Genomic DNA, 24,707 nt, shown 5'->3' with positions numbered 1-24,707 from the left:
GGGTACATTTAGGATCAATTCTTTTGAACAAGGGGTTTATCCCTTTCACTTTTAATGCTTCATCTTCTTTTGATGGTAACCTTCGTCGGTCTGACTATAATTTCCTTCTCGGATGTTTTTGCAGATAAAAACCACGTTGCTTCGAGGATTAGTTTGACCAACGTTCCAGCTTTCAACTACCTACTAAGGTTGGAGATATTTATAAGTGAGGACGGACAACTATGAGCTACTCACTTAATTTTGGATTATGAGCCTTTGTCTTGTGTATTCCAGGATGTAGGCCAAGCGATAAGGGCTGGAAGTTCTAGATTAGCTTGGATAGACGTCTCGAAACCAGGGTTTTTGGCTCGGAGAGATCTTTCGCCCGTTCAGCTGCCCATTCAACGCACCCTTCAAGAGGTAGCTGCTCCAAGAGATGAGATAGCTTCTACACATTCATCCCTCGAGGCCAAGATTGACCAATTCTGCTTCGACGAGGAAGGTGAAGTGCCAGTAAGGTCTGTAGAACTTTCGGACTTTGAAGTTGATTTTGACCGACTTTTTGTTGCATATTCTCCAAGGTTGATAGTAGCTCAGATCGATACCAGCTCAAAAGTCGAAGAAGAAGGCATGGACCTAAAGCAAAGGACCGGCCTAAAGGGCTTAATGGCCAATAGGAACAAGGGACAAGCTTCGAAAGAAGTCCCTAAGACCCAGGTTACTCCCAATCTTCCTCCTCCTCCCGCTTTGCTCCTTCTTGACCTCGGACTAAAGGCCATTCCGGACTTAAGGAAGAAGAGGCCAGTTGAGGACCTGGAGGAAGGTGAGGTGGGACCTTAAAAGGGAGCTAAGCAACAAAAGAAAGCTAAGGACCCTAAGGACAAGAGGGCCCACTTAGTGGAGAGTCGGGATGAGGCTGAAGTGCGTCGAGGGCAGCGCTCTTGGGTGCCTTGACTAAAGGTGGAGGGTGCTCCAATTTCTTGGGATGCCACGATTTGGGAGTCTCAAAGGGGGCACGTCGGCATCCTTGCCGAGGCCCTAGAGCAGCCCCTTTTCCTCCATAGAGACATGGAGGGTCTCAGGCGTATTAAGCAACCTGACCTCTTCATGTCATTGAAGAGGGACCTTGCAATGGTAAGTCAACCGACATCTTTTTTTGTTAAATACTAAGCTGCACGTTTATTCATATATGTGTATACTCTTTATGACCTTTTTACTACTTTTATACAGATTACCTAGCAAATTTATTTAGCTGAGGAGTGGGTAAGGAACGCTAATGATGAAGTCAGGGTTGGGGCCTACTCTCGTTTAGAGGTTGAGAAGCAACTGAAGGCTTTAAAGCAGGAGTAGGTCGAGTTATCCGAGAAGCTAAAAGAAGCCAAAGAAACTCATCTGATTGCCTTAGCGGGTCTAAAAACCGTGGAAAGGCAGGCCGATGATCAGCGCCAACAACTGCACATAACTGAGATAAACCTGACCACCGAGAAATAAGCTGTTTTGGATCTTAAGGTGGAGCTGCAGCATGCCAAGGAGGCAGCTCGGGTGGCCAGGGAAGCCATTGAGGCTGCGGTGGCAGCATCCTATGAGCGCAGGGTGTAGGATATGGAGACTTAGCTGGCTGAGGAGGTGGCCATAGTGTGCAGGGACTACTGCACCGTGTCTTGGGGAGTGGCGATGGACTGGGTGGGAGTCCTTGTAGACTCTGAGTTGAGGAGGGCCGAGAATATCTTCTTCTCGGAGGACATTCAAGAAATTCCAGATGCGGACCCTCCTCCTGAGTAACTCCCTAATACTTAAGCTCCCCTCCTGAGGCCGAAGTTCCTGAAGGGGCTGGAGTGGGTAAGGAGACTGAACCACTAGTGAAGGCCAAGCCCTCTGAGGATGCCCTTACAATCAGGGATGTGGTCTCCTAGGCCAAGGACGCGGAGGCTAAGTCTAAAGCTGATAGTGTCCATTCCAAGACTGCCGATCCCAAGAAAGACCCTCCCCCAGCCAAGGCCTAGATGTAGGACTTTCTTTTGTAGTTTTTTCTTTGTATGTATACATATATATATATATATATATATATATGTTTTTATTTTCCTAGATGTAGGACTTTCTTTTGTAGTTTTTTCTTTGTATGTATACATATATATATATATATATATATATATGTTTTTATTTTTATTTTTATTTTTGTAATGGCAATCTACCATCAAACATAATGTATTCCCATTTTTGTTTAATGAAAATGTTTTTTCCTTTTATCTCTCATACCTTTATTGTTGTGTACTTCGAAGCTTATTATTACTGCCCTCAACAAAATTTAACAATAGTATGCTGACAACAATCTAAGTACTTTGATTAAGTTCCAATAATAATGAGGTCTAACACACATTTGTATTAAGAATTGAATCTTCTATACTGAAGTAACCATATACCTTTGGGAGAAATCAGAGGGAGAGACAACCCTCATTTTGCTCATCACTTGGATAAATGTACAAGGACTTCAACTCATTTAACACTTATAAAGATGGCAGTGGGTGTTAATTTTACCAAAGCATGTGGTTCGAGGGACCTGATATAACTTGGGTTCTGTTTAACTCTTAGAAATATGCCCTAGTGTATTAATTTACCCAAAGCATTTGGTCCGAGGACTCAGACATGACTAAGGTTCTATTTAATCACTTATAAAAGATGTCATTGAGTGTTAATTTCACCCAAGTATGTGGTCCGAGAGACCTGACATAACTTAGGATCTGTTTAACACTTCTAAAAGATGTCATAGTGTATTAATTTCCCCAAAGCATCTGGTTCGAGGACTCACGCATGACTAAAGTTTTGTTTAATCATTTATAAAAGATGTTATTGAATGTTAATTTCACCCAAGTATGTGGTCCGAGAGACCTGATATAACTTAGGATCTGTTTAACACTTATAAAAGATGTTATAGTGTATTAATTTCCCCAAAGCATCTGTTCCGAGGACTTAGGCATGGCTAACGTTCTGTTTAATCACTTAAAAAGATGTCATTGAGTGTTAATTTCATCCAAGTATGTGGTCTGAGAGACCTGACATAACTTAGGATCTGTTTAACACTTCTAAAAGATGTCATAGTGTATTAATTTCCCCAAAGTATCTGGTCCGAGGACTCAGGCATGGCTAAGGCTCTGTTTAATCACTTCTAAAAGATGTCATTAAGTATTAATTTCACCCAAGTATGTGGTCTGAGAGACTTGACATAACTTAGGATCTGTTTAACACTTATCAAAGATGTCATAGTGTATTAATTTCCCCAAAGCATCTGGTCCAAGGACTCAGACATGATTAAGGTTTTGTTTAATTACTTATAAAAGATGTCATTGAGTGTTAATTTCACCTAAGTATGTGGTCTGAGAGACCTGACATAACTTAAGATTTGTTTAATACTTATAAAAGATTGAATAATGAGAAGTATAATGACTTTGATAAATGAACATATTGACAAAAGAGATTTTCATTAATAATAATACATTTTCAGGTTGTTTACATTTCACGGGTGTGGTATTACATGCTTATCTAAGTCTTCTAGAAAATATGCTTCGATACTAGCCCCTAAGGTGATGCGATATGGTCCTTCCCAATTAGGCCTTAGTTTTCCCCACGCTAGATTTTTCGAAGTACCTAGAATCTTTCTCAACACCAAGTCACCAGGCACTAATGGTCTCAGCTTTATGTTAGTATCATAACCTTGCTTAAGCTTGTGTTGGTAGTATGCTAGTTGAATCATTGTATTTTCTCTCATCTCCTCAATCAGGTCTAGGCTTTATTCCAGCAATCTGTTGTTATTACTCGAATCAAAAGTACTTGTCCTCAGTGTCAGAAAGCCAGTCTCAAAAGGGATAACGGCTTTGGCTCCATATGTCATTGAGAAATGAGTTTCCCTTGTCAACCTGCGAGGTGTGGTTTGGTATGTCCACAGGACATGTGGTGGTTCTTGCACCCATTTTCCCTTCCCATCGTCCAACCTCTTCTTAAGTCTGCTTACAATGACCTTGTTAATAATCTCGGCTTGTCCATTTCCTTAGAGATAGGCTGGGGTATAATATCTATTTGTAGTTCCTAAGTCATAGTAGTATCTCCTGAAAGATTTGTTATCAAACTGAAGGCTGTTGTCCGAGATGAGGGTATGAGGGACTCTAAATCGTGTGACGATGTTCTTCCATACAAACTTCTTGGCATCCACATCTCTGATGTTTGTTAGAGGCTTGGCTTCGACCTATTTAGTGAAGTAGTCTGTGCCGACCAGCAGGTATCTCTTATTTCCCGCTGCCTTGGGGAAAGGGCCCACTATGTCTAAGCCCCATTGAGCGAATGGCCAAGGGCTGGATAGTGGATTAAGCACTCCCCTCGGTTGGTGTATCTTTGGTGTGAATTTTTGGCATGGGTCACACTTTTTTACATATTCTTGCGCCAAAGATTTGCCTCCGGTGTGGCTCCCGCAAATCCTCTCATGTAACTATTCAAGGAGTAATTATGTTGCCTCGAGGTATATGCATAGTAGGTATGGCCTAAAAAATGAGTGTTTATATAACTTTTGGTCCTTGGACAGCCAGAACCGATGAGCCTTTTTACATACTTTGTCTGCTTCTAATTTCTCCTTAGGTAGGTTATTCTCTTTTAAGAAGAGTGATATGAAGTCCATCCAGCTAGACCCCACCCTAACTTGGTGAACGTGAACCACCTCTCTTTTTATCTCTGTAGGCTTGCATAGGTTTTCTACAAGGATGACTCGAGGTAAACTTTACGCCGAGGAGGTTGTGAGCGTGGTTAGGGAATCGACATGTGTGTTTCTACTCTTGGGGATGTACAACAGGTTGAAAGATTTGAATTTTGATTGTAGGTGCCTAACTTGACTTAAGTATCCCTACATTCTTTCATCCCTCGCTTCAAATTCTCATTTCACTTGGCCAACGACCAATTTGGAGTCCAAGAATATATCTACGGCCTTTTCGCCCATTTTTCGAACCATGGCCATTCCCATTAGTGGAGCCTCATATTCAGCTTCGTTATTGGTGGCCGAGAATCCTAATCTTAATGATTTCCCGATGGTGATCCTTTCAAGGGATAATAGTACTAACCCCACTCCGAAACCCTTCTGATTTACTGCACCATTAACATACACTTTTCAAAATAGGGGACTCTGTTGGGAGATCATGCTAACTGATTTTTCACCCATGTGTTATGTTTCCATTTCTTCTTCTAACGAGGATTTAGCAAACTTAGCTACCAGATCCATGAGGACTTGACCCTTGATAAAGGTGTAAGGCATGTATTTAATGTTGAAAGCTCATAGGATTGTGGCCCATTTAGCAATCTTCCCCATGTAATCAACACTCCGGAGCAATGCTCTGAGCGAAAGTTGAGTTAGGAAAATAACCATGTGTGCTTGAAAGTAATGGGGAAGTTTGGGTATGACGTGTACCGCTGCTAAAATAGCATTTTCTAGCGGCAGATAACGGATCTCGGCCTCATGTAGTGACCTGCTCATATAATAAACTGGCCTTTATGTGCTACCATCAACTCATATCAGGACCAAAATTACAGCATGAGGGGCCACAGTAATATAAGTGAACAGGACTTTGACAACCTCAGGGTTGAACATGATAGGAGGTCGAGAAAGATAGTCCTTAAGCTGTTGGAAGGCCAAGGCACACTCCTCGGTCCACTCAAACCCCTTCCATTTATTCATCAGTAAGAAGAAGGGTCTGCACCTATCCGCCGACTGAGAGATAAATTGGTTCAAGGTAGCAGTCATTCCGGTCAGTTTCTAAACTTCCTTGGGATTCTGAGGTGGTTGTAAACTGTTGATTGCTTTAATTTGGTCGGGGTTAACTTCAATTCCCCTATGGGTTACCATGTAGCCCAAAAATTTGCTTAATCCCACACCAAAGGAACATTTGAAAGCGTTGAGGTGCAACTTGTGTTTCCTCAGAATTTTGAAGATGTTCCCGAGATCTCCTAAGTGCTTGGACACTACCTTGCTTTTTACCACCATGTCATCTATATAGACATTAATGCTCTTGCCTAAATGTGGTTTAAATATCTTAGTCATCATCTTTTGATAGGTAGACCTTGCATTCTTTAAACCAAACGGCATCACTTTGTAGTAGTAGTTTCGGTAGGAGTGATGAAAGCTGTCTTCTCCTGTTCATCCAGGGCTAGTGATATTTGGTGGTATCCCTGAAAGGCGTCTAGGAAGCTCATCTGAGGATGTGCTATGGTTTTATCTACCAGCTGGTCTATCTTAGGCATAGGGAAGGGATCCTTTGGGCAAGCCCTATTCAGATCTGTGAAGTCCACACACACTCGCCATTTTCCACTCTTCTTCTTCACCACCACGGTATTGGCTAACCACTTAGGGTAGAATACCTCCTTGATAGCCCCTGCTTACTTTGGTTTCTTCACCTCATCTCTGATGGCATCAAAATGGTCCCTAGACGAGCGTCGAGGAGGTCGTTTCTTAGGAGTGATAGAGGGATTAACATTTAAATGATGATAGATGAAGTTCGGATCCATCCTCGGGGCTTCGTGAGCACTCCATGTGAAGACATCAACGTTTTTTCTGAGAAACTCTATCAGCTCTTCCTTCTCCAAAGAAGGTTGCTGAGCCCCGACCTGAAAGAACTTCTCCAGATCATCACCAACAACGACAGTCTCCAAATCCTCACATTTTGCCTCATCAACTAAGCCGTTGACAAGCAGCACCAGGTCCTTTAATTGCTATGAACCCTTTTCAGCAAGGGCTGAGGACTTAGCTTTGGGCCGATGTAAGATTGTGTTCACCAAGCATTTGGCCATGGATTGCTCCCAATAATTTCCTCAACCTGGCCATCCGATAGATATTTCACCTTCTGGTGCAGAGTAGAAGAGACAACTCCTAGGGTGTGGAGTCAAGGCTTAGCCACAATGGCCGTGTAAGGGGAGTAGGCATCCACCACGATGAAGTCCACCTCCACTACTTCTGAACCAGTCTACACGGGTAGTCTAATTTGGTCCTTTGGGGTGACGACCTTCCCATCAAAACTCACCAGGGGCGAGTAGTAGGGTGTTAGGTCCTCGGGTTTTAAGTTCAGCCCCTTATACAGAGTGAGGTACATTGTCTCGGCACCACTGCCTTGGTCCGACATCACCCTCTTCACATTATAACTCTCGATCCTGAGCGTGACCACCAAAGCGTCATCATGAGGCTATATGGTTCCAATCTTATCCTCTTCCAAAAAAACCCAGTGTTTGTTGGTTGTTCACTCTAGCCCTCTTTGGCTTTGAATTGGGGTCCTAGGTGGTCAATCGAGCCATAGACATCACTTTGGAAGGATAGGACCCAGTCCTCCCTAGTGCGACGAAGATGACGTTTATCATGCCTAATGAAGGTTTTGAAGTAGCATCTCTCTAGGGTTCCTGGCCAGTTTGATTCCCCTGGCCATTGGAATGATACAAGAATTGCTTCAACCTTCCTTCTCGGACCAGCTGATCCAAGTGGTCCCACAAGTTTCTACAGTCTTTTGTAGTATGTCATTGGTCCTTATGATACTAGCAGTAGAGGTTTTGATTGCGCCTCATGGGGTCTCTTGTCATCTTATTTGGCTATTTGAAGAATGGCTCATTCTTAATCTTCTCCAAAATTTGATGCACCGACTCCCGGAACATCGCGTTAACCATCTGAGTGTTGGCAGATCTTGACTACTCGGCAAAGTCCTTCCGAGGCTGGTTGCTGTTGTAACGGTCCGACCTGAAATCCCTTCTCTCTTGAGGGATAACCTTAGGCTTGCCCTTCCCCTGCTGCTGGTGCTCCTCAACCGTCTTGTACTTGTCAATCCGGTCCATGAGTTGGTGTACGCTAATGACAGGCTTTCCCGTCAAAGACTTCCTTAGACCGTGCTCGGTTGGGAGGCTGACCTTGAAAGTACTAATGGCAACGTCATCAAAATCACCATCTATCTCCTAGTATCTGTCCAAGTACTTTTCAGGGTCTCCCTTTCTCGCATGGACAGGGATAGTAGGGAGTCTAGGGGTCGAAGAACTCTACTACAAGTGACAAATCGAGAGCCAAATGCTTGAGTGAGCTTCTTAAAGGAGTCTATGGAGCCTTCCTTTAGGCCATCAAACCATCTCATTGCCACGGGTCCTAGACTGGAGGGGAACACCTTACACATCAAGACTTCATCCTTGGAATGGACAGCCATTCTCTGGTTGAAATGGCTTAAGTGCTCCACAAGATTTGTTCGATCATTGTAAATGGTGAATGTTGGCTGATTGAATCGCTGAGGTAGCCTTACACCTTCGGTTCTATGTGTGAAGGGCAACCTAGAAATCTGGTTCAACGCTTTGCTCATAACGTCATTTCCCAGGCCCTTGCAAGGCGGGCTGTTGTACCTGCATTTGTGATGATGCTCTTCCTCGTAGGAGAAGGACTTGCCTTGACCTTCCCCTATAACTAGCATCCTCTTTATCATCAGAGGAAGCATCGGAGTTGGAGGGGGTTCACTTTGTTGCGCGTGGCACAGCTTTCTCTTCAGCCGGTTAACCTCCAGTTGCAGGGCTTGTGTGTCTTCCTCATGAGAGAGATGGCTTTTACTCCGAGAGTGACTTTTACTAGACTAAATAGTATGCACACTCCTCTCTCGATCTCTTTTACGTTCGAGGTTGACAAATGGGTTTTCACGTTGGGATCCTATGGATTCTGCCTGATGTGGACCTGAACCTACCATCGTTAGCCATTGCACTCACTATCACAAAAGTTCTTCCCACAAACAGCACCAATTGTAGGGACACGTTTTGCGGCCCAAGCCCAAGATGTATGGGATCTTGGCCCAATGAACTCAGAACAATGAATTTGTAGAGAGCGGGGTTAAGAACTAGGCCCTAATGAATTTGACAATGGCTAGTGTGGATTTTAAAAGACGATCAAGCAAGAATAAGGAAAATAGAGCTGGATCTATTCACCGTCCGAGGAGATATTTTTTATATAAATTAATAACAATGAGTACAAATACAATTTTCTACGTTCGAGGTTGACAAATGGGTTTTTACGTTGGGATCCTATGGATTTTGCCCAGTATGGACCTGAACCTACCATCGTTAGCCTTTGCACTCACTATCACATAAGTTCTTCCCACAAACGGTACCAATTATAGGGACACGTTTTGCAGTCCAAACCCAAGATGCATGGGATCTTGGCTTAATAAGCCCAGTACAATGAATTTGTAGAGAGCGGGTTAAAGAATTAGGTCATAATGAATTTGACAACGACTCGTGTGAATTTTAAAAGACGATCAAGCAAGAATGAGGAAAATAAAGCTGGATCTATTCACCGTCTGAGGAGATATTTTTTATATAAATTAATAACAATAGGTACGGATACAATTTTGATTGCTACAGTATCCTCCATCTCTTCTTTTTTCTCTTCCTTTTCCTTCAGGGGTCTCTTACATTATATATCTCATTTCCGGTGATCTTGACCCTCCATTTGTCAATCGTCCAAGTCACTACTTGAGTGTCTATCCCATCAAACACCCCTTCTGGCTCTCTGTGAGTTGCGATAGCTAAGGAAGCACTGTTCAGAGGTCTTCTCCACATAAATGCGGCTAGAAAGCAGCTGTAGTGCATTTAATGCGGAGACAATAGCTTTTCCTTAGATATTTTTGGGTTCCCTTCCTTCTCGTGTGTATATGAGCCACGCTTCTAATACTGGAGATTCTATGGAGATCATTTTCATCGTTGGAATACGTATCTGAGCTATATTTGTCATAGCCGAGGAGGAATTCCTCCCCGGACTACCTTCTACTCCTTTCTTATTTACGAGACTCTTAACTGGAATCCCTCATAACTATTTGTCCTTCTCGAACATGCCAACGTCCTCAGATAAGGCCCATGACCCAATATATAATTTTGGGCCCTTATCCCTACAGGTACTTATATGTCAATATTAGAAAGTAAATAATTCCAATTGAAGAGGTAGGAAAAAGAGAGGCTCAATATGGCTAAATAACTCATGAAAAATGAGGCTTAATAATTTCATTGATAGTTGTGGGTTCTAATATGCACAACTGATAAAATCTCTTGTGGTTAGATTTATTTTTAAAAAAAAAAAACAAAAAAACAAAAAACAAAAAACAAAAAACAAAAAAAACCTCATTGATAGATAGCTAGGATTGACCATATGACTAATTAAAAAGCTGGTGTGCTGTTAATTATCACACATGTTGTGGAAGTGTGAATAGAAGGCCTTCTTTTATTTATTTATTAGAGATGTCAAACCAAGCTGATATAGCTTCTATGTTATATGTTAATATTTTGGAACTCTAATGGTAAACTCTGTGTAGTCCTGTTTTAATGTTTAAGTAAAAAAAGGAAAAAAAGAGAAAAGAAAAAAACATTTTTAGTGATACTATAAGTCTGTTTGGATACCGCTTATTACTGAAAATTAAAAATACTGTAGTAAAATAATTTTTAAATGTGTGAATAGTATTGTGAGACCCAAATTTATATTGAAATCTGTGTTTGGATGTCTTTTGTGGGTTCGTGAACAGTGCCATAAGACCCACATTTTTTCAACAAAATGCACAAACGCAAACGTGGTATCATTTCAGTACAATCCAAACACTCACTATATATCTAAATTATTTCTTTCTCCAATATATATATATATATATTAGCCTTTGCACACGCGCCCACGTGCGTGTTCAGATACTCTTCTATTTTTTTTAAATAAATGTTAATAATTTGTATCTATTATAATTTAGAAATATTTTTTTTTCAAACAAATAAAAATGATAAACTTTAAAAATAAGCAGTAATTGTAATTTCTTTTTTGAACTTGAAGGGAAAAAAAATCCTAAATTTTAAGAGTTATTTTTTTTTAATTTAAAATTAAATTTGTTATTTGACATTTATGACCTTATTTCTAAATAAAATTACCTTTCATTAATGGGGGTATTTTTGAGCCACATAAAAATCTAGTTGAAAGAGGAAAGTCCTCTTATATATAACAAGCATCCAAGTCGATTAGATATGCATAAAATGCACTTAGAAAGTGAGACACTTCGAAAGGCCATAACTTTTGGCTCAATTGTCAATTTCGAATGCATTTTTTTTTTCATATAACTTTCAAATGTGTGTAAATCTCAAATTTTTTTATTTAATTTTTATTTTAGGTTTAGTATCATAATGTTTAAAAATGAAATAGAAATAGTGTTCTAATTATTAGGATTTTTCTGTACTTGAGTTCTTTTTCTAATTAGTTATTTGTAAGTGAAAAATGAAAAAAGGTAAAACTTAGGAACTTTAAAAAAATATAGTAAATTACTCTTTCAATCCGTTTGTGTTTTTAAATTTAAAATTATTTAACTAAAATATATTGGTATTTTAAAGAGTTTAAGAATTTGTGTAAAAATATTTTAGTACACAAAATAATTAAACCCAAACAAAAAATTCTGTTATTAATAGTATGGATATATAATTATTTTTGTTTATTTGTCTCTATGGTTGCCCCAAACAAAGGCCACCAACTTTTCCAGGACACCTCTTCTGCTGGTATTGGAGTAGTGACAAGAGATTCTACAGGAAAGGTTTTTGCTGCTCTATTGGAAAAGGATTACGCTGCCTCCAACAGTTGACGATGGCGAAGCTTTGGCATGTAGGAGAGCGATTTCTTTTGCATTAGAGATCGGGCTGCAGAATGTGGTGTTTGAAGGGGACTCTAGTACAGTCATCAGCTATCTTAAAGAGTTAAGGCTGGCCCTTCTTGTCTGGCATCTTTTGTTCATGTTATTGAGGATTCCCACGTTTGGGCTTTGCAGATCAGTTCTTGTACTTTTTTCCATGTACGTCGAAAGGGTAATGCTGTGGCTAATAAAATAGCCAAATTAGCAAAGCATTATGTTGAACCCCAGATTTGGTTGGAAGACATCCATAGTGATGTTGCCCCTCTTGTATTGTTTGACAATGATTTTTCTGTTGATTGAATAAAATTCTTGACTGGTTTCTCAAAAAAAAAAAAAAAAAAAGGTTCCATACTTGAAATTGCATACAAGTAATGAAGTTTTCCACTTATTTAGCAGAAAGAATATAAACCCAATTCCTAATTTATATTCCTTAGATGAAGAGAACCGGTGAAGCTAGAACATAGAGAGCCAATGCCAGACATGTAGAAATTGTAGTAATCTTCACTGGCATTCTTCCTTTATCCCTCCTCAAGACTACGGCTTCATAGATTAGCATGGAATTCACCACTACAAAACCTGCCATAGACATCTGCAAAAATAGTCCCTCCGAATTGCTGCCCTTCAAAACTTGCATGAGCCCCATAAAAAATGAGACTAAGTTGATTATTGCTGCCATTGTTATTGGCACAAACATGGGTGATGGGACTCCAAATTCAAAAACACCTTGGTCATATCTTTTGCTTTGTTCATCGTCAACAACTTTGTTAGTCAAACTAAAACCGTACGTGGAAATGCCTAGACACTTGAGAAAGTACTCCAGGAATGCGAAGAAGAAGCCTGAGAGTACTCTTATCATCCACATTCTTTGATCATTCCACCACCTTTGAACTGTTCCACCCTCTACTATAAATTCAAGGAAATCACTTCCATAGGCTCCAACGAAAAGAAACACGTACAAGAAGAACCATGGCTCCGATAACTACAACTCATTTTTCAATTAAATCAATTCATCAATTGAAAAATGACAATCACTTAATGATGGTAACATGGCTTTTTTCACAACTTATTAATGTGGCAAGTTATGATTAGAGCAATTTTACTTTAATATTTCTAGGAGTGGCTCAATACATTTTGGGTCTTAGACCAAAATTTCAAATGTGATACTTTCTTATATAAATAAAAATTATTATTTTAATATTTATTTAATTTTGGAAATACTTTTCATCCAAATTTTCAGCTATGTTTTGTTTATCACTAGTAACAAATTTATCCAAAAATCATTTTTAAGATTAAAAAAAAAAAAAAAATCATACATAGGTGATATGAAGAAATTATTGTGTACTCCCAGAGTACCATAAATGCGTACTTCCTATTTTCATATGAATGGTGGATCCCATTAATTAAATTCATGGTGGGACCTATCATTCATGTGAGAGAGGGGACTACACATTTATAATACTTCAGGAGTATCTAATAATTTTCCGGTGATATGAAGCATGATCTATAATAGGAAAGTATAATTTACCTGTAAAACCTAAATTATTAGAATTGGGATCCTAAGCAAGATCAATGAGAGGTCCTTATAGATCAAATTGTAGAATCGAATTAAGAATGGTAAGATTCTAATTTATGGCAAAAATAAAGTGATAAATACTGGTAATAATGATTTATCTTAAATAATCATTGAACTAATCAAAGGAAAAGGGATAGATTTAAAATAATAGTATAACTTTCACATCCTTTCCCTACTAACTAAAGAAATTTGCATATTTCTCAATATAAAAAATATTTTTATAGATTCATCACACGAGTATAAACATTGGTAACAAATCTAATTTTAATTTCATGTACTGTTGAAGAAGTAGTGTTTTGTTCCTTTGGTAGAGAAAATGAAAATGACATTATATATAATTAGAGATCGATAAGCTCAAACAAGTATAAAAAAATAAAAAAAATACAGTAATTATGTATAGTAATACTGCTGGTAGAATATTAATCAAGAGAAACTTTAGCTACCTATTCACCATAATAATTTTTACAACAGTTGAGTTGACACCTAGCAGGGTTTTTTTAGTTCACATCTAGACTCATCACTAACTTTCTATTTATCATTTACCATTCAAAACTTGTCAACTTGGCAGTTGTAAAATGTGTGGTAAAAACTGTTGTAACTCTAAACTAATTGATGTAAAAAAATTGTGGAGTTTCTTGTGTTCTTATTTGCACCATATGTGCCACACGGCACACTTATCACAATGTAATTTCTACTTACCCTACCTTCTTTACCCTTCTTATTTGCACCATATGTGCCATTGGCTTTTTGACAAACAATCTCTCTCTCTCTCTTTCTCCAAACCATGAGATGATAGATTAAAAAAATTAATTAATTAAAATTTTTATATGTAGCATAGCATTCAAAGAGAAGATAATTTTTCAAAAATAACTTTTGTTGATAAACAATGCATTACGTTGGCCAATAGAGAGAGCCTTAATTTTTTCCCCCTAGGTGAGGTGCCTTAATTTTTTTTCTTCTTTCTATATTGCAAGACTAATTAAATATATTTTGTTGGTGAATAGGGGTCTTCTTTCATTGGGGGAGCTAGGGCCATTTATTGTCTGAAAGTGGCCTAGGTTAAATTGCTCTACACATGGCTTAATCTCTAACATTATTTTTATTATATACTAATCATAACAGAACATGCTAGTAATTGTGAAAAATTGGCCTCCATAGACTTGTTGATATAAAAATAATAAATTCATTAACATTAATGAATGACATAATCTTGGCATCAACACTTCAAAAGTTTAGCGAATAAAAGTGGGGAAAAGAAAAAGAGTAGAGAAGCCTAGCATATATTTCAAAGACTAACATTTAAGTAATTACATGGCTAAATTATTCTATCCAAAAGAGAAAAACCAAAGTAATGACATGAAATTTGTAAAGTGTTTAGGTACATACCTTTGGGAATATACTAACTTCATTGAGAAGAGCTAGTTGGGGGAGGAAGGCATATATGATGTATGGAATAAGCCAATTGGTTAACAGTATATAATATGTATAAGTAAGGCCCATAATAAGGCCCATGGACCTAGTGCCAAAGGTTACGGGGCTATATTTTGAGAATTCAATTTGTATAGCACCAATGGCCCATCTTTGGCATTGATTTAATCCATCCATAAGGCTGATTAGTGCATCACCCAAAAAGGCTGGCCTCTTAGGATTGCAAAATATGGACCTCCATCCATCACATTTTTGCCGATAACCCGTGTAGAAGTCCTCAACTAGTGATCCATATTTGAAGCCCATCTACGTATTGCACAATGAATTTATTGATCATCTATAAGTTATACTTACAATCGAATGTGATTTTTCACTTTTCACTCTTCTTTAATTAAGAATTGAATCCATGTAAGATATTCAGCATTTTCTAGATGAAAATAAGATTTCGACCCTAAATTTTAATTATTATATAATACTTAGTGTGCAATTGGATTAGTTTTTTGCTGAAAATTTTATTTGTTTATTTATTAAAAGTTGAAAAAAGTATGTATGTGCAAGGAAGTGATATCCTAGTTTTTAACCAGATTATTTTGCTCGCTATTCATGAGACATCTCAAAAATCCCATAAATCAACCAATAGAATGGTAGATTGAATTTAAGACTTCCAACTTTACGCCATATCCCAAACCAATAAACTCACTACCTGAGTTCCCTATGGGAATACAAAAGTATAGTTATACTTAAGAAAAGTGACGATTTAATCAATCATACATAAGCAAATGATTAAGTTTTTTTTTTTTTTTTTTTTTTTAAAAGGAAAAACTAATCAAAAAGCACACTAATCAGATATAACTTATAACTTATAAGCTAGGGAAATATAAACAAACTCAAAGGCTTACCTCGAACCCCCATTTGGTATTGTTCTCATAATTGCATCTTGCAACCTTGTGTGCCAAATCGAGAATTTGTTGGGATTGGATGGGCTTGTTCACTACATTGTATGGGCTAATTTCTGTGATTTCTGGTGAAATAAAAGCTAATGGACCTCCAAAGAAAACCCACCGATTGAAATAGCATCCGGTTCCAACATAATTTGGGCCCAATAGTCCATCCATACCCATTGGATTAGTTTGAAAAACTCGTTTATATTCACTACCATAAGTATCATTCTTGTTGATCCCATGAAACATTTGAAGGAATTGAACATATCCTAATTTGGACTGAAGTTTAGGATCTGATAGATAACACAATGCACGAAGAGGTGTTTGTGGATCATTAGAGTATGTATCACAATCCAAGGTTAGGATTATAGGTGCATTGGTCATGGCAGCCGAGACTCGAAGCTTTAAAACAAAAGGCCAAAACAAGTAGCAATTGATGAACAGAAACACAAAAAGAACTATAAAAGAAGTAGTAGAAAGTGTAACATAGTACATTTTGGCTCAAATATAAGAAGGCTTACCAAGGCATTAAGGGCACCAGCCTTGAAATGGTGGGATGAAGTTTTGCTCTTTTCTCTAGAGAGATAGATGAGATTTGGCATCAAATGATCCGTGATATCTTTGTTTTTGCTACTCTCTAATAAGACCTGATCATGGTACAAGCCAATATATTAGATGCCCACTAAAGTTTTAATTACCTAAAAATAAAAAGGAATTACTATTTTAAAATGGGAATTAGATGCCCAAAACAAAAAAATTTTGCTACTTTTTTGGCCGAGCAATTGTTTCTATTACCAATTCCTATCCCAATGCTGTTCTACAATATGTGATGACCCTTGGATTAATTTCTTTGGAATGAATAAAAGAGTCTATGGATACAAATTTTTTTTTTTTTTTTCACAACAATTGATGTAACCTTTTGTAATTGATGTATGATAAAAGTAGTGCTAGTGATTAGTTAATGTGAAAATGAGAACTTCAATTATAATTTGTCACCTTAATAAGTTGTAAAAAATTAATAAAGTAATTTGTATCACTAACATTGTCAAAGACAAAAAAGAAAAAAAAAATGCTAACAATGAATACACTGATCTTTTTTAACACAAATAGTAAATCCCTTGATATAAAACAAACCTTAATGATAGTTGAATGATCTTGGTGTGTAAATTCATCTGTCCATTTGCTCAAAGCCTTGCGCTCTGACTCATCAGTGATATATTCTTCGCAAACTTTCCCAAGCTCAAGAACATTCACTAACCTAACTTTCATTCTTTCATACATTATCTGTAGGATTGTTAAGAACAAGAATGTGATTAAGTTAATGGTTAGGGTTATTGTTTGATAGAACTCTTCAATGAGGAAATCGCATTAATTTTACAAAAGTTCCATGAATAAATCTTCCCTGCAAATTATAATTTTAAAAGGGAATCAATAAGTTTTAGAGGAGATTCTATTCCCTTTCCATCTAAATTGGCCATTTGTGCAATAATAAGTGTCTTCTTCTAAAAATGATAGGCCGTGAGTTCAAATTCAAGAATTAACCTTATTAAAAATAAAAGAGTAAGACTGTTTATCATGACCCTCTCTAAGATCCCTCAAAAGTATAAGTTTTGTGCATTAGGTATGAATAATGCTTAATTCCGAGTGCAATTTTGTGTAATCATTTAATTGAATGAATAAATGATATGCGCATATCCTTCCATCAATATTACAATAAAAAAAGAAAGGGTTAGATAATATTGTAGGTTTTATTTTATTTTCACTATATGCCTTTATGATATATCCAATAGAAATATGCACATAGGTTAAAGCTAAGGGGTTCAATCCCTTTCTCACTCATACCCAAAAGTGCATTGTTTTAAGAGAAAGGGAGTTATATATATGTGTGTGTTTGAGAGAGAGAGAGAGATCAAATATGAGATGTGTCCAATAAATTAGAGCAATACTATGTATACAATATTTTCCATAACAAATTTTAATTTCAGAATAAATAAGTTGTTATTAATTCTCAATAGGATCTTTAACTAACATTGCTTTTATTATCTCTTATTTAAGACTTGTGATTGTGAAAAAGTTTGTAAAATTTTTTGTTATGCCTATATAAAAAATTAAGGCTAAAATGCAAATTATACCTTCTAAATTTGTCTAAAATTCATTTTAGTTCTCTAATTTTACTTTAATTCAATTAAGTCTTCTACATTTCAAATTTATTCAATTCAGGACTTTTGTCCAATTTCATTAAAAAAAAAATTGTTATTAAAAAAGTATTTTTCTCACATGAAAAAAAAATCTATATAATTAATAAAAATATTTTATAGCATTTATGTGTGAGAATTTTTTTCAAATTTTTTTTAATTAGTTAATTGTATAATTACCGCCAATATTTTAACAGAATTGGACAAAAAACTTGAATTAAATAAACTTGAAAATTAAAAAACTCAATTACATTTGAGATTCAATTATTAGGTTTCTAATTTCTTTAGTATATGGCTATATGCAGTTATGCACTATATGTCTCCTTGTAAGAGGGAAGACAAGTGCTGTTTGCACTTGGCTTTTAGGTTTGATGCGGTTAAATTTACACTTTATATTTTAGGAGTAATTTTAAATTAAACTCAATAGTTTAGAAATTTTCAAATTTAATCATTAAGTTCAAGACTATTAGAAATTTAAACTTATACTTTTGCTAGTTTCAAATAAATACTTTTAACTTTTAAAACTATAATCATTTATAATCTAATTTTTTAATAATTTGATTTAATTTTAAGAATTAATTTGAAACTTTAGAAATTATATGGTTAATTATAAACAATTTATAAAGTATAGAGTTTTGAATATATATAATTGGTCACAAAAAGAGGAATTTCTTTGGGATGAGCAAATGATCCACACTGGGAAATTTGATCAAGACTTGCACAGGAATTATGTCTGGATATAATTCATATCGCTTAATATTAAGTAACATGAATCTAATTCATCAAGAAAAAGAGAATTTGGCTAGAGAAAAAAGGGGGAGGTACGTATTAGGAAAATTTAATTAGCTCAATATAAGTTTATCAAAAAAGAATTGGGCTAAACTTAGATCCACTCCCTTGAGTTGTGTAATTTAGATTTAATAATTAATTTTAAATATGATTAATAGGATCAAATGTTTAATTTAATTTATATTTAAGTAGTTAACTCAATTAGTAAAAAAATTTATGACTAAATAAGAAATATGATATTTAATCTCAATTTATATCAAAAATCGATCAACACCTTGTTTTGATAATAAAAAACTATATGAAACTCTCTTTCAAACAAATTATCTTTATGTAAGATAATATTGTCAATAGAATCACATATAGTTGAATTTATAAGTATTTAAGAAACTATAACTAAGTTTTGGCCTTTTGACCCAAAGGTTTTACTAAATATTACTTTTTTGATGAACTACTAAATACTACTATTACCTTAATCTTTTCAGCATCAGATGACCATGAGTGCTTTGATGCAAAATAGGCTTCTGGGCTTCTGTCTATTATGTTCGTCTTCCTACAAAATGGTAACCAATGACTTGCAAACTTTGCAGCTTCCATAAAAGCAAAGAGAGTGAGCTGTGAACCACCATCATCCGATACATAGACCGAAATCTTCTCTGTTGGATAGTCATAAGCCATGACTGATAAGGCTGTGCTCACCAACCTTATTGGTGGTTCCTTGTACGGATCTGCTGTGCAAATGAACATAGAGGAATTTCTTTGGGATGAGCAAATGATCCACACTGGGAAATTTGATCAAGACTTGCACAGGAATTATGTCTGGATATAATTCATATCGCTTAATATTAAGTAACATGAATCTAATTCATCAAGAAAAAGAGAATTTGGCTAGAGAAAAAAGGGGGAGGTACGTATTAGGAAAATTTAATTAGCTCAATATGAGTTTATCAAAAAAGAATTGGGCTAAACTTAGATCCACTCCCTTGAGTTGTGTAATTTAGATTTAATAATTAATTTTAAATATGATTAATAGGATCAAATGTTTAATTTAATTTATATTGAAGTAGTTAACTTAATTAGTAAAAAAATTTATGACTAAATAAGAAATATGATATTTAATCTCCATTTATACCAAAAATCGATCAATACCTTGTTTTGATAATAAAAAACTATATAAAACTCTCTTTCAAACAAATTATCTTTATGTAAGATAATATTGTCAATAGAATCACATATAGTTGAATTTATAAATATTTAAGAAATTATAACTAAGTTTTGGCCTTTTGACCCAAAGGTTTTACTAAATATTATTTTTTTGATGAACTACTAAATACTACTATTACCTTAATCTTTTCAGCATCAGATGACCATGAGTGCTTTGATGCAAAATAGGCTTCTGGGCTTCTGTCTATTATGTTCGTCTTCCTACAAAATGGTAACCAATGACTTGCAAACTTTGCAGCTTCCATACAAGCGAAGAGAATGAGCTGTGAACCACCATCATCCGATACATAGACCGAAATCTTCTCTGTTGGATAGTCATAAGCCATGACTGATAAGGCTGTGCTCACCAACCTTATTGGTGGTTCCTTGTACGGATCTGCTGTGCAAATGAACATGTCTAGTGCTGGAAAATCCGATTTCTTCATGACCTTTTCAAGGTTTTCAGGGAATTCACTGCGATAAACAATGGCCACTCGGAAACATTGCTGCATGACCCAAATGATGGCAAGGATAATATCAGAGATAAACAAGGAAAGGGTGATAAAGAAGGAGGCTAAGGTGGTTGATTGGATGAGTTTGTGTGCATGGTGATAAAGATGGGCTAAGATAGCACAAATGTAAACTGCCATAAACACATGGTTCAAGGTTGTGCGACGTGCGTGTCTAAGTGTGTGAAGGGGAGGGGTAGAGGTTGTGGAACTTGTGTTGAACCCTCTCAGCCTCAGATCCTCCATTTTTGTGGTGGTAAAGTATCGTGTGCAGGGATAATATCTAAGATAGGATACATTCAAGTAACTTCAGCTTAGAAGAAAAGTGTAGCATTTATCACCTATCACTCCGTTACTCATTTTCTATCGCCTAATAATGATGAAAGATCACACTCAGCTAGTTGGCACCAATCACTTATATTTTCAACTAAAAATATCTAAAAAAATAGGACCCACACACTCTGAGCTCACCAGTGAACCTGACCCCCTACCCGTCCCTATTAACTCCACTTACCAGTTATACCTCACTTTACCATCCCATTTCTTCTCCACTTCGTCTCGCACGCTCGACGTCCATCAATGGTAAAAAAACAGAGTCCAAATAAGCTGAGTCAACTCACCAAGTAGTGCCTGACCGGTTGTAAATATGAAATTTTTTTTTTTTTAATTTTAAAAAAACGTTGTGTGATGTGAATCCATTGTATTGTGGAGCCAATGAATCAAAAGCAGACACCTTGACCTCCTTTTGTCCTTTTCCTCTCCCTTTGTTTGCGAATTTTGCTTTTGCTTTTGCTTTTATTTCTCACAATCAAAAGCCACAACCTTTTCTCTTTGCCTCTCTCTCTGCTCAGAGATTAGCAGATGGATCTCTGACCCTCAAATCTTTCGCTCTTTCTCTCTCTCTCCCTCTCCGGTGGCACGAGAAGAAAGAACTTGAAGATAAAAGGATAATATTTGTGTGTGTTGGATATCTGTAATGGGGGCAGAGAGTAGTACATCAATGAACTCGGATGGGAAACAACAAGAACATTGAGACCCAGGTGGTGCTAAACGGGCCGGGTATGAGGTGGGGCTCGGTGGGCTTGACTGGGGTGAGTGCGTGCGTGAGGAGGTGAGGGCAGGGCAGAGGCTTTTGTGTTTGGAGTTGGCGGTGTAAAGAAATTGGAGTGATCTCAGTGAACTGATGTAGAGGCATTGGTGGAGACATCAAAAGTTGCGCCTAGACGTTACTTGTTTGGGTCCTTTAAAATGTGTGTATTTATCATAATGTTATTGAAGAGGAAAAATTATGTATGATAGAGCTATCTGGACAGAGGTGGCACGGGCAAACGTGGTATGTACGGACCGAACGGTCATGTAGCATTCAGCTCATTATTATGTGGTCTTCAAGGAACTTTAAATAATACTTGCGACACACGATTTTTCTTGGTTTGTAAAGTCCCAACATGAGTAGAATTCTAGAATATACACGCATTAATGAGTATCTTCCCTATAAGGAAAAGACTTGTTCCGCAAACAAAGGAGTCTGGCCCTACGCTACTATAAAAACCCAAAGATTCTCAAGAAAAAGGTACGCATAATCTACCCTTACTCTAGCACTCTGGAGTTGAGAATAGTTCTAACTTAACCTTCGGAGGGTATTTGGCCGACACCACACTGGTGCTCTTTGTTAGGTTTCTCTCTTTGTATTGTGCAGGTTTTACATTCGAGTGCGTAGGTATCGTGTGGCTCACTAGTGAATTTCTCGGCATCATCAGTTGGTGCCGTCTGTGGGAAACGCATTTGAGATTCGTAAGCCATATTATCGTTTCCCGGACAAAAAGATTGCATGGTACTCACTTGATGTATGGCAACCACTAACAACGTCCAAGGAGAGGAACCACCTACGACGGCTCTAGAGAGACAAGTCCAAACTCTCGCTGCTGTCTTGGAGCGCCTAACCAAACAGAACCACGACCTGGATGAACAGCTGCGCCAGAAGAATGCAGTGCCAAATGACCAATGAGAAGATCAAGAAGGGACCAGCGCAGAAAGGAGGAACCTAGAAAGACTTGAAGGCAGTAACGCCCCAAGCAGACTAGACAGGCAACACATGAGCCTCCCATCCCTCACGGACGCGGCTCTACCCTCTATTTTCATAGAGATGCAGGCGATGAAGGAACAGATGGAAGTCATGATGAACGCTCTCAAAGGACGAGTATCCAGCGACCTTGACGACCTAGTCAACAGAACCGACTCACCATTCACTGCCCCCGTCAATGCCTTTCCTCTACCTCATAAATTTCACATGCCGCACATAGATAATTATGACGGAGTAAAGGATCCACTGGATCACCTAGAGACCTTCAAGACCCTAATGCACCTTCAAGGGGTAGCAGATGAGATCATGTGTAGGGCCTTCCCTACAATGCTTAAAGGCCCCGCAAGGGTATGGTTCAGCCGACTGATGCCGAACTGCATCAGCACTTTCAAGGAGCTAAGTGCTCAGTTCACTACACACTTCATCGGGGGACATAGGTATAAGAAGTCCACAGCGTGCTTGATGAGCATCAAGCAACAAGAGGATGAGACGCTGAGATCCTACATAACACGCTTTAATAAGGAAGCACTCTCGATCGATGAAACCGACGATAAGATACTGGTAGCAGCCTTCACAAACGGGTTGCGAAAGGGTAAGTTCCTTTTCTCTCTATACAAAAACGACCCAAAAACGATGTCGGAGGTCCTCTACAGGGCTACTAAGTACATGAACACTGAGGATGCGCTTTTGACTCGAGACGAAAAGCCAAGAAAAAGAAAGAAGCAAGAAGATGCCCGACAGGACTGAGATCGAAAGGATGACAAACGCTCCAAGCCCCTTGGAGGGAAATTCATGAATTTCACCCCGTTGACTGCCCCAATAGACCAGGTACTAATGCAGATCAAGGACGAAGGATCCCTGACCTTTCCCGAAAATTTAAAGAGAGATCCCAATAGGCGATCCAGGGACAAGTATTGTCATTTCCACCGTGATCATAGACATGATACGGCTGACTGCTACGACTTAAAACAGCAAATCGAGGCCCTTATTAGACAGGAAAATTTGCAGAAGTTCGTTAGCAAGGAAAGGACAGATCAGCAACATTAAGAGCAGCCACCTCGACGAGAAAATGAGCTCCCCAGAACACCTATAGGGGATATAAGAATGATCGTAGGGGGCACGGCAACTATGGGGTCGTCCAAGAAGGCCAGAAAGACATACCTCAGGAAGGTTTATAACATCCAGCGAACGGGCTCCGTACGAAAGATAGCACGGACAGAGAGCTCGATCGTAGGATTCTCAAAAGACGATGCTCAACGTCTTCACCACCCTCATGATGACGCGCTTGTCATCACCTTACGAGTGGGGGACTTCAACATACACTAGGTGCTGATCGACAATGGTAGCTCAGCAGACATCCTATACTGCCCAGCGTTCCAGCAGATGAGGATTGATAGAGAACGCTTAATATCGACAATTACTTCACTGGTTGGTTTTGGAGGTACGAGGGTATTCCCACTGGGCGTGGTCACGCTTTCGGTAACATTAGGTGATTATCCTCAGCAGATCACTAAGGATGTGACTTTCCTTGTGGTCGACTGCTCATCTGCTTATAATGCTATCATCGGACGACCCACCCTTAATTCATGGAAGGCGGTAATGTCAACATACCGCCTAATGATTAAGTTTCCTACGGAGTACGGGGTTGGAGAGCTACGAGGAAATCAGGTGGCCGCACACAAGTGGTACATTGCCATGATGAAGATGGAAGATCATCAGCAGACCATGTGCATAGAAGAGCAATGAACCATGACAGAGGAAGGGAACCTACCGCCTCGAAACGCTGGATGGGCAAAAGCTACAATACCCATAGAACACGAAGCACCTATGGAAATACTACCAGTAGAGATAATATGAAGAACAAAAGCGCTCCCTAATTTTCCAGTTTATTTAGTTTTTTTTTTACAATTACTAGTTTTACTTAGTCAATTTTCCGCTACAATATGTTTTTAAGCCTAAGGGGGCAAGTACTTTTCTACAAATGCATGATTTTTTAATTAATAAGAGGAATATTCAGACAAAACTATGTTTTCCTACCTGCATTCCTACAAAGTTCACAAGATGGATGGATCACTTCAAGAGGGTAAACACTCTCACAAAGTGGAAGGATCATCCCAAGAGGATGTAATTATAAGTGCACAAAGTGGACGGATCATCCAAGAAGGATGAAAATTACAAGTCCATAAAAGATGACAGATATAAATTACAGTCCACGACCCCAAGTGGATGACTATCAAGGTGACGAGGTAACACTTAGACACTTAGTCACCTCAACAAGTCCATGACCCTAAGTGGACGACCAACAAGGTGACGATGTAACACTTAGTCA

At 37.9% G+C, this 24,707-nt stretch overlaps 2 protein-coding genes across 3 annotated transcripts; both read right to left on the bottom strand.

The window, feature by feature from the left end:
• Window positions 1–11,998: 11,998 nt before the first annotated feature.
• Window positions 11,999–19,326, bottom strand: LOC112001913 (cellulose synthase-like protein G3). 2 transcript variants are annotated; one of them, XM_065762042.1, is made up of 6 exons: window positions 19,058–19,326; window positions 16,740–16,889; window positions 16,127–16,252; window positions 15,564–16,007; window positions 14,623–14,970; window positions 11,999–12,642 (listed from the first exon to the last, which is right to left on the bottom strand). In XM_065762042.1, exons 1-6 carry the CDS (start codon window positions 19,262–19,264, stop codon window positions 12,094–12,096), a joined length of 1,824 nt encoding a protein of 607 aa, XP_065618114.1. In that variant the 5' UTR covers window positions 19,265–19,326; the 3' UTR covers window positions 11,999–12,093. The 2 variants fall into 2 exon arrangements, with proteins under 2 accessions (XP_065618114.1, XP_065618115.1); XM_065762043.1 differs by lacking the exon at window positions 14,623–14,970.
• A 105-nt stretch (window positions 19,327–19,431) lies between these two features.
• Window positions 19,432–20,946, bottom strand: LOC136061277 (cellulose synthase-like protein G2). The gene is made up of 2 exons (XM_065762023.1): window positions 19,930–20,946; window positions 19,432–19,446 (listed from the first exon to the last, which is right to left on the bottom strand). The coding sequence occupies exons 1-2, from the start codon at window positions 20,542–20,544 to the stop codon at window positions 19,432–19,434; spliced, it is 630 nt and encodes a 209-aa protein (XP_065618095.1). The 5' UTR covers window positions 20,545–20,946.
• Between the last annotated feature and the right edge of the window lie 3,761 nt (window positions 20,947–24,707).

The sequence above is a fragment of the Quercus suber genome, unplaced genomic scaffold (assembly GCF_002906115.3).
Source record: "Quercus suber isolate HL8 unplaced genomic scaffold, Cork oak 2.0 scaffold_439, whole genome shotgun sequence".
Classification (NCBI taxonomy): Eukaryota; Viridiplantae; Streptophyta; class Magnoliopsida; order Fagales; family Fagaceae; genus Quercus; species Quercus suber.
Note: the sequence above shows the minus strand (reverse complement) of the source record. Positions and strands in the feature narration are given on the sequence as shown.

Coding starts and splice junctions, on each gene's coding strand:
- LOC112001913 (XM_065762042.1), bottom strand. CDS start 19,264: ATGGCTTATGACTATCCAACAGAGAAGATTTCGGTCTATGTATCGGAT. Junction 16,253..16,739: donor ATCATTCAACTATCATTAAG/GTTTGTTTTATA, acceptor TACCATGATCAG/GTCTTATTAGAGAGTAGCAA. Junction 12,643..14,622: donor AAGTTAGTATATTCCCAAAG/GTATGTACCTAA, acceptor AATGAGTTGTAG/TTATCGGAGCCATGGTTCTT.
- LOC136061277 (XM_065762023.1), bottom strand. CDS start 20,544: ATGGAGGATCTGAGGCTGAGAGGGTTCAACACAAGTTCCACAACCTCT.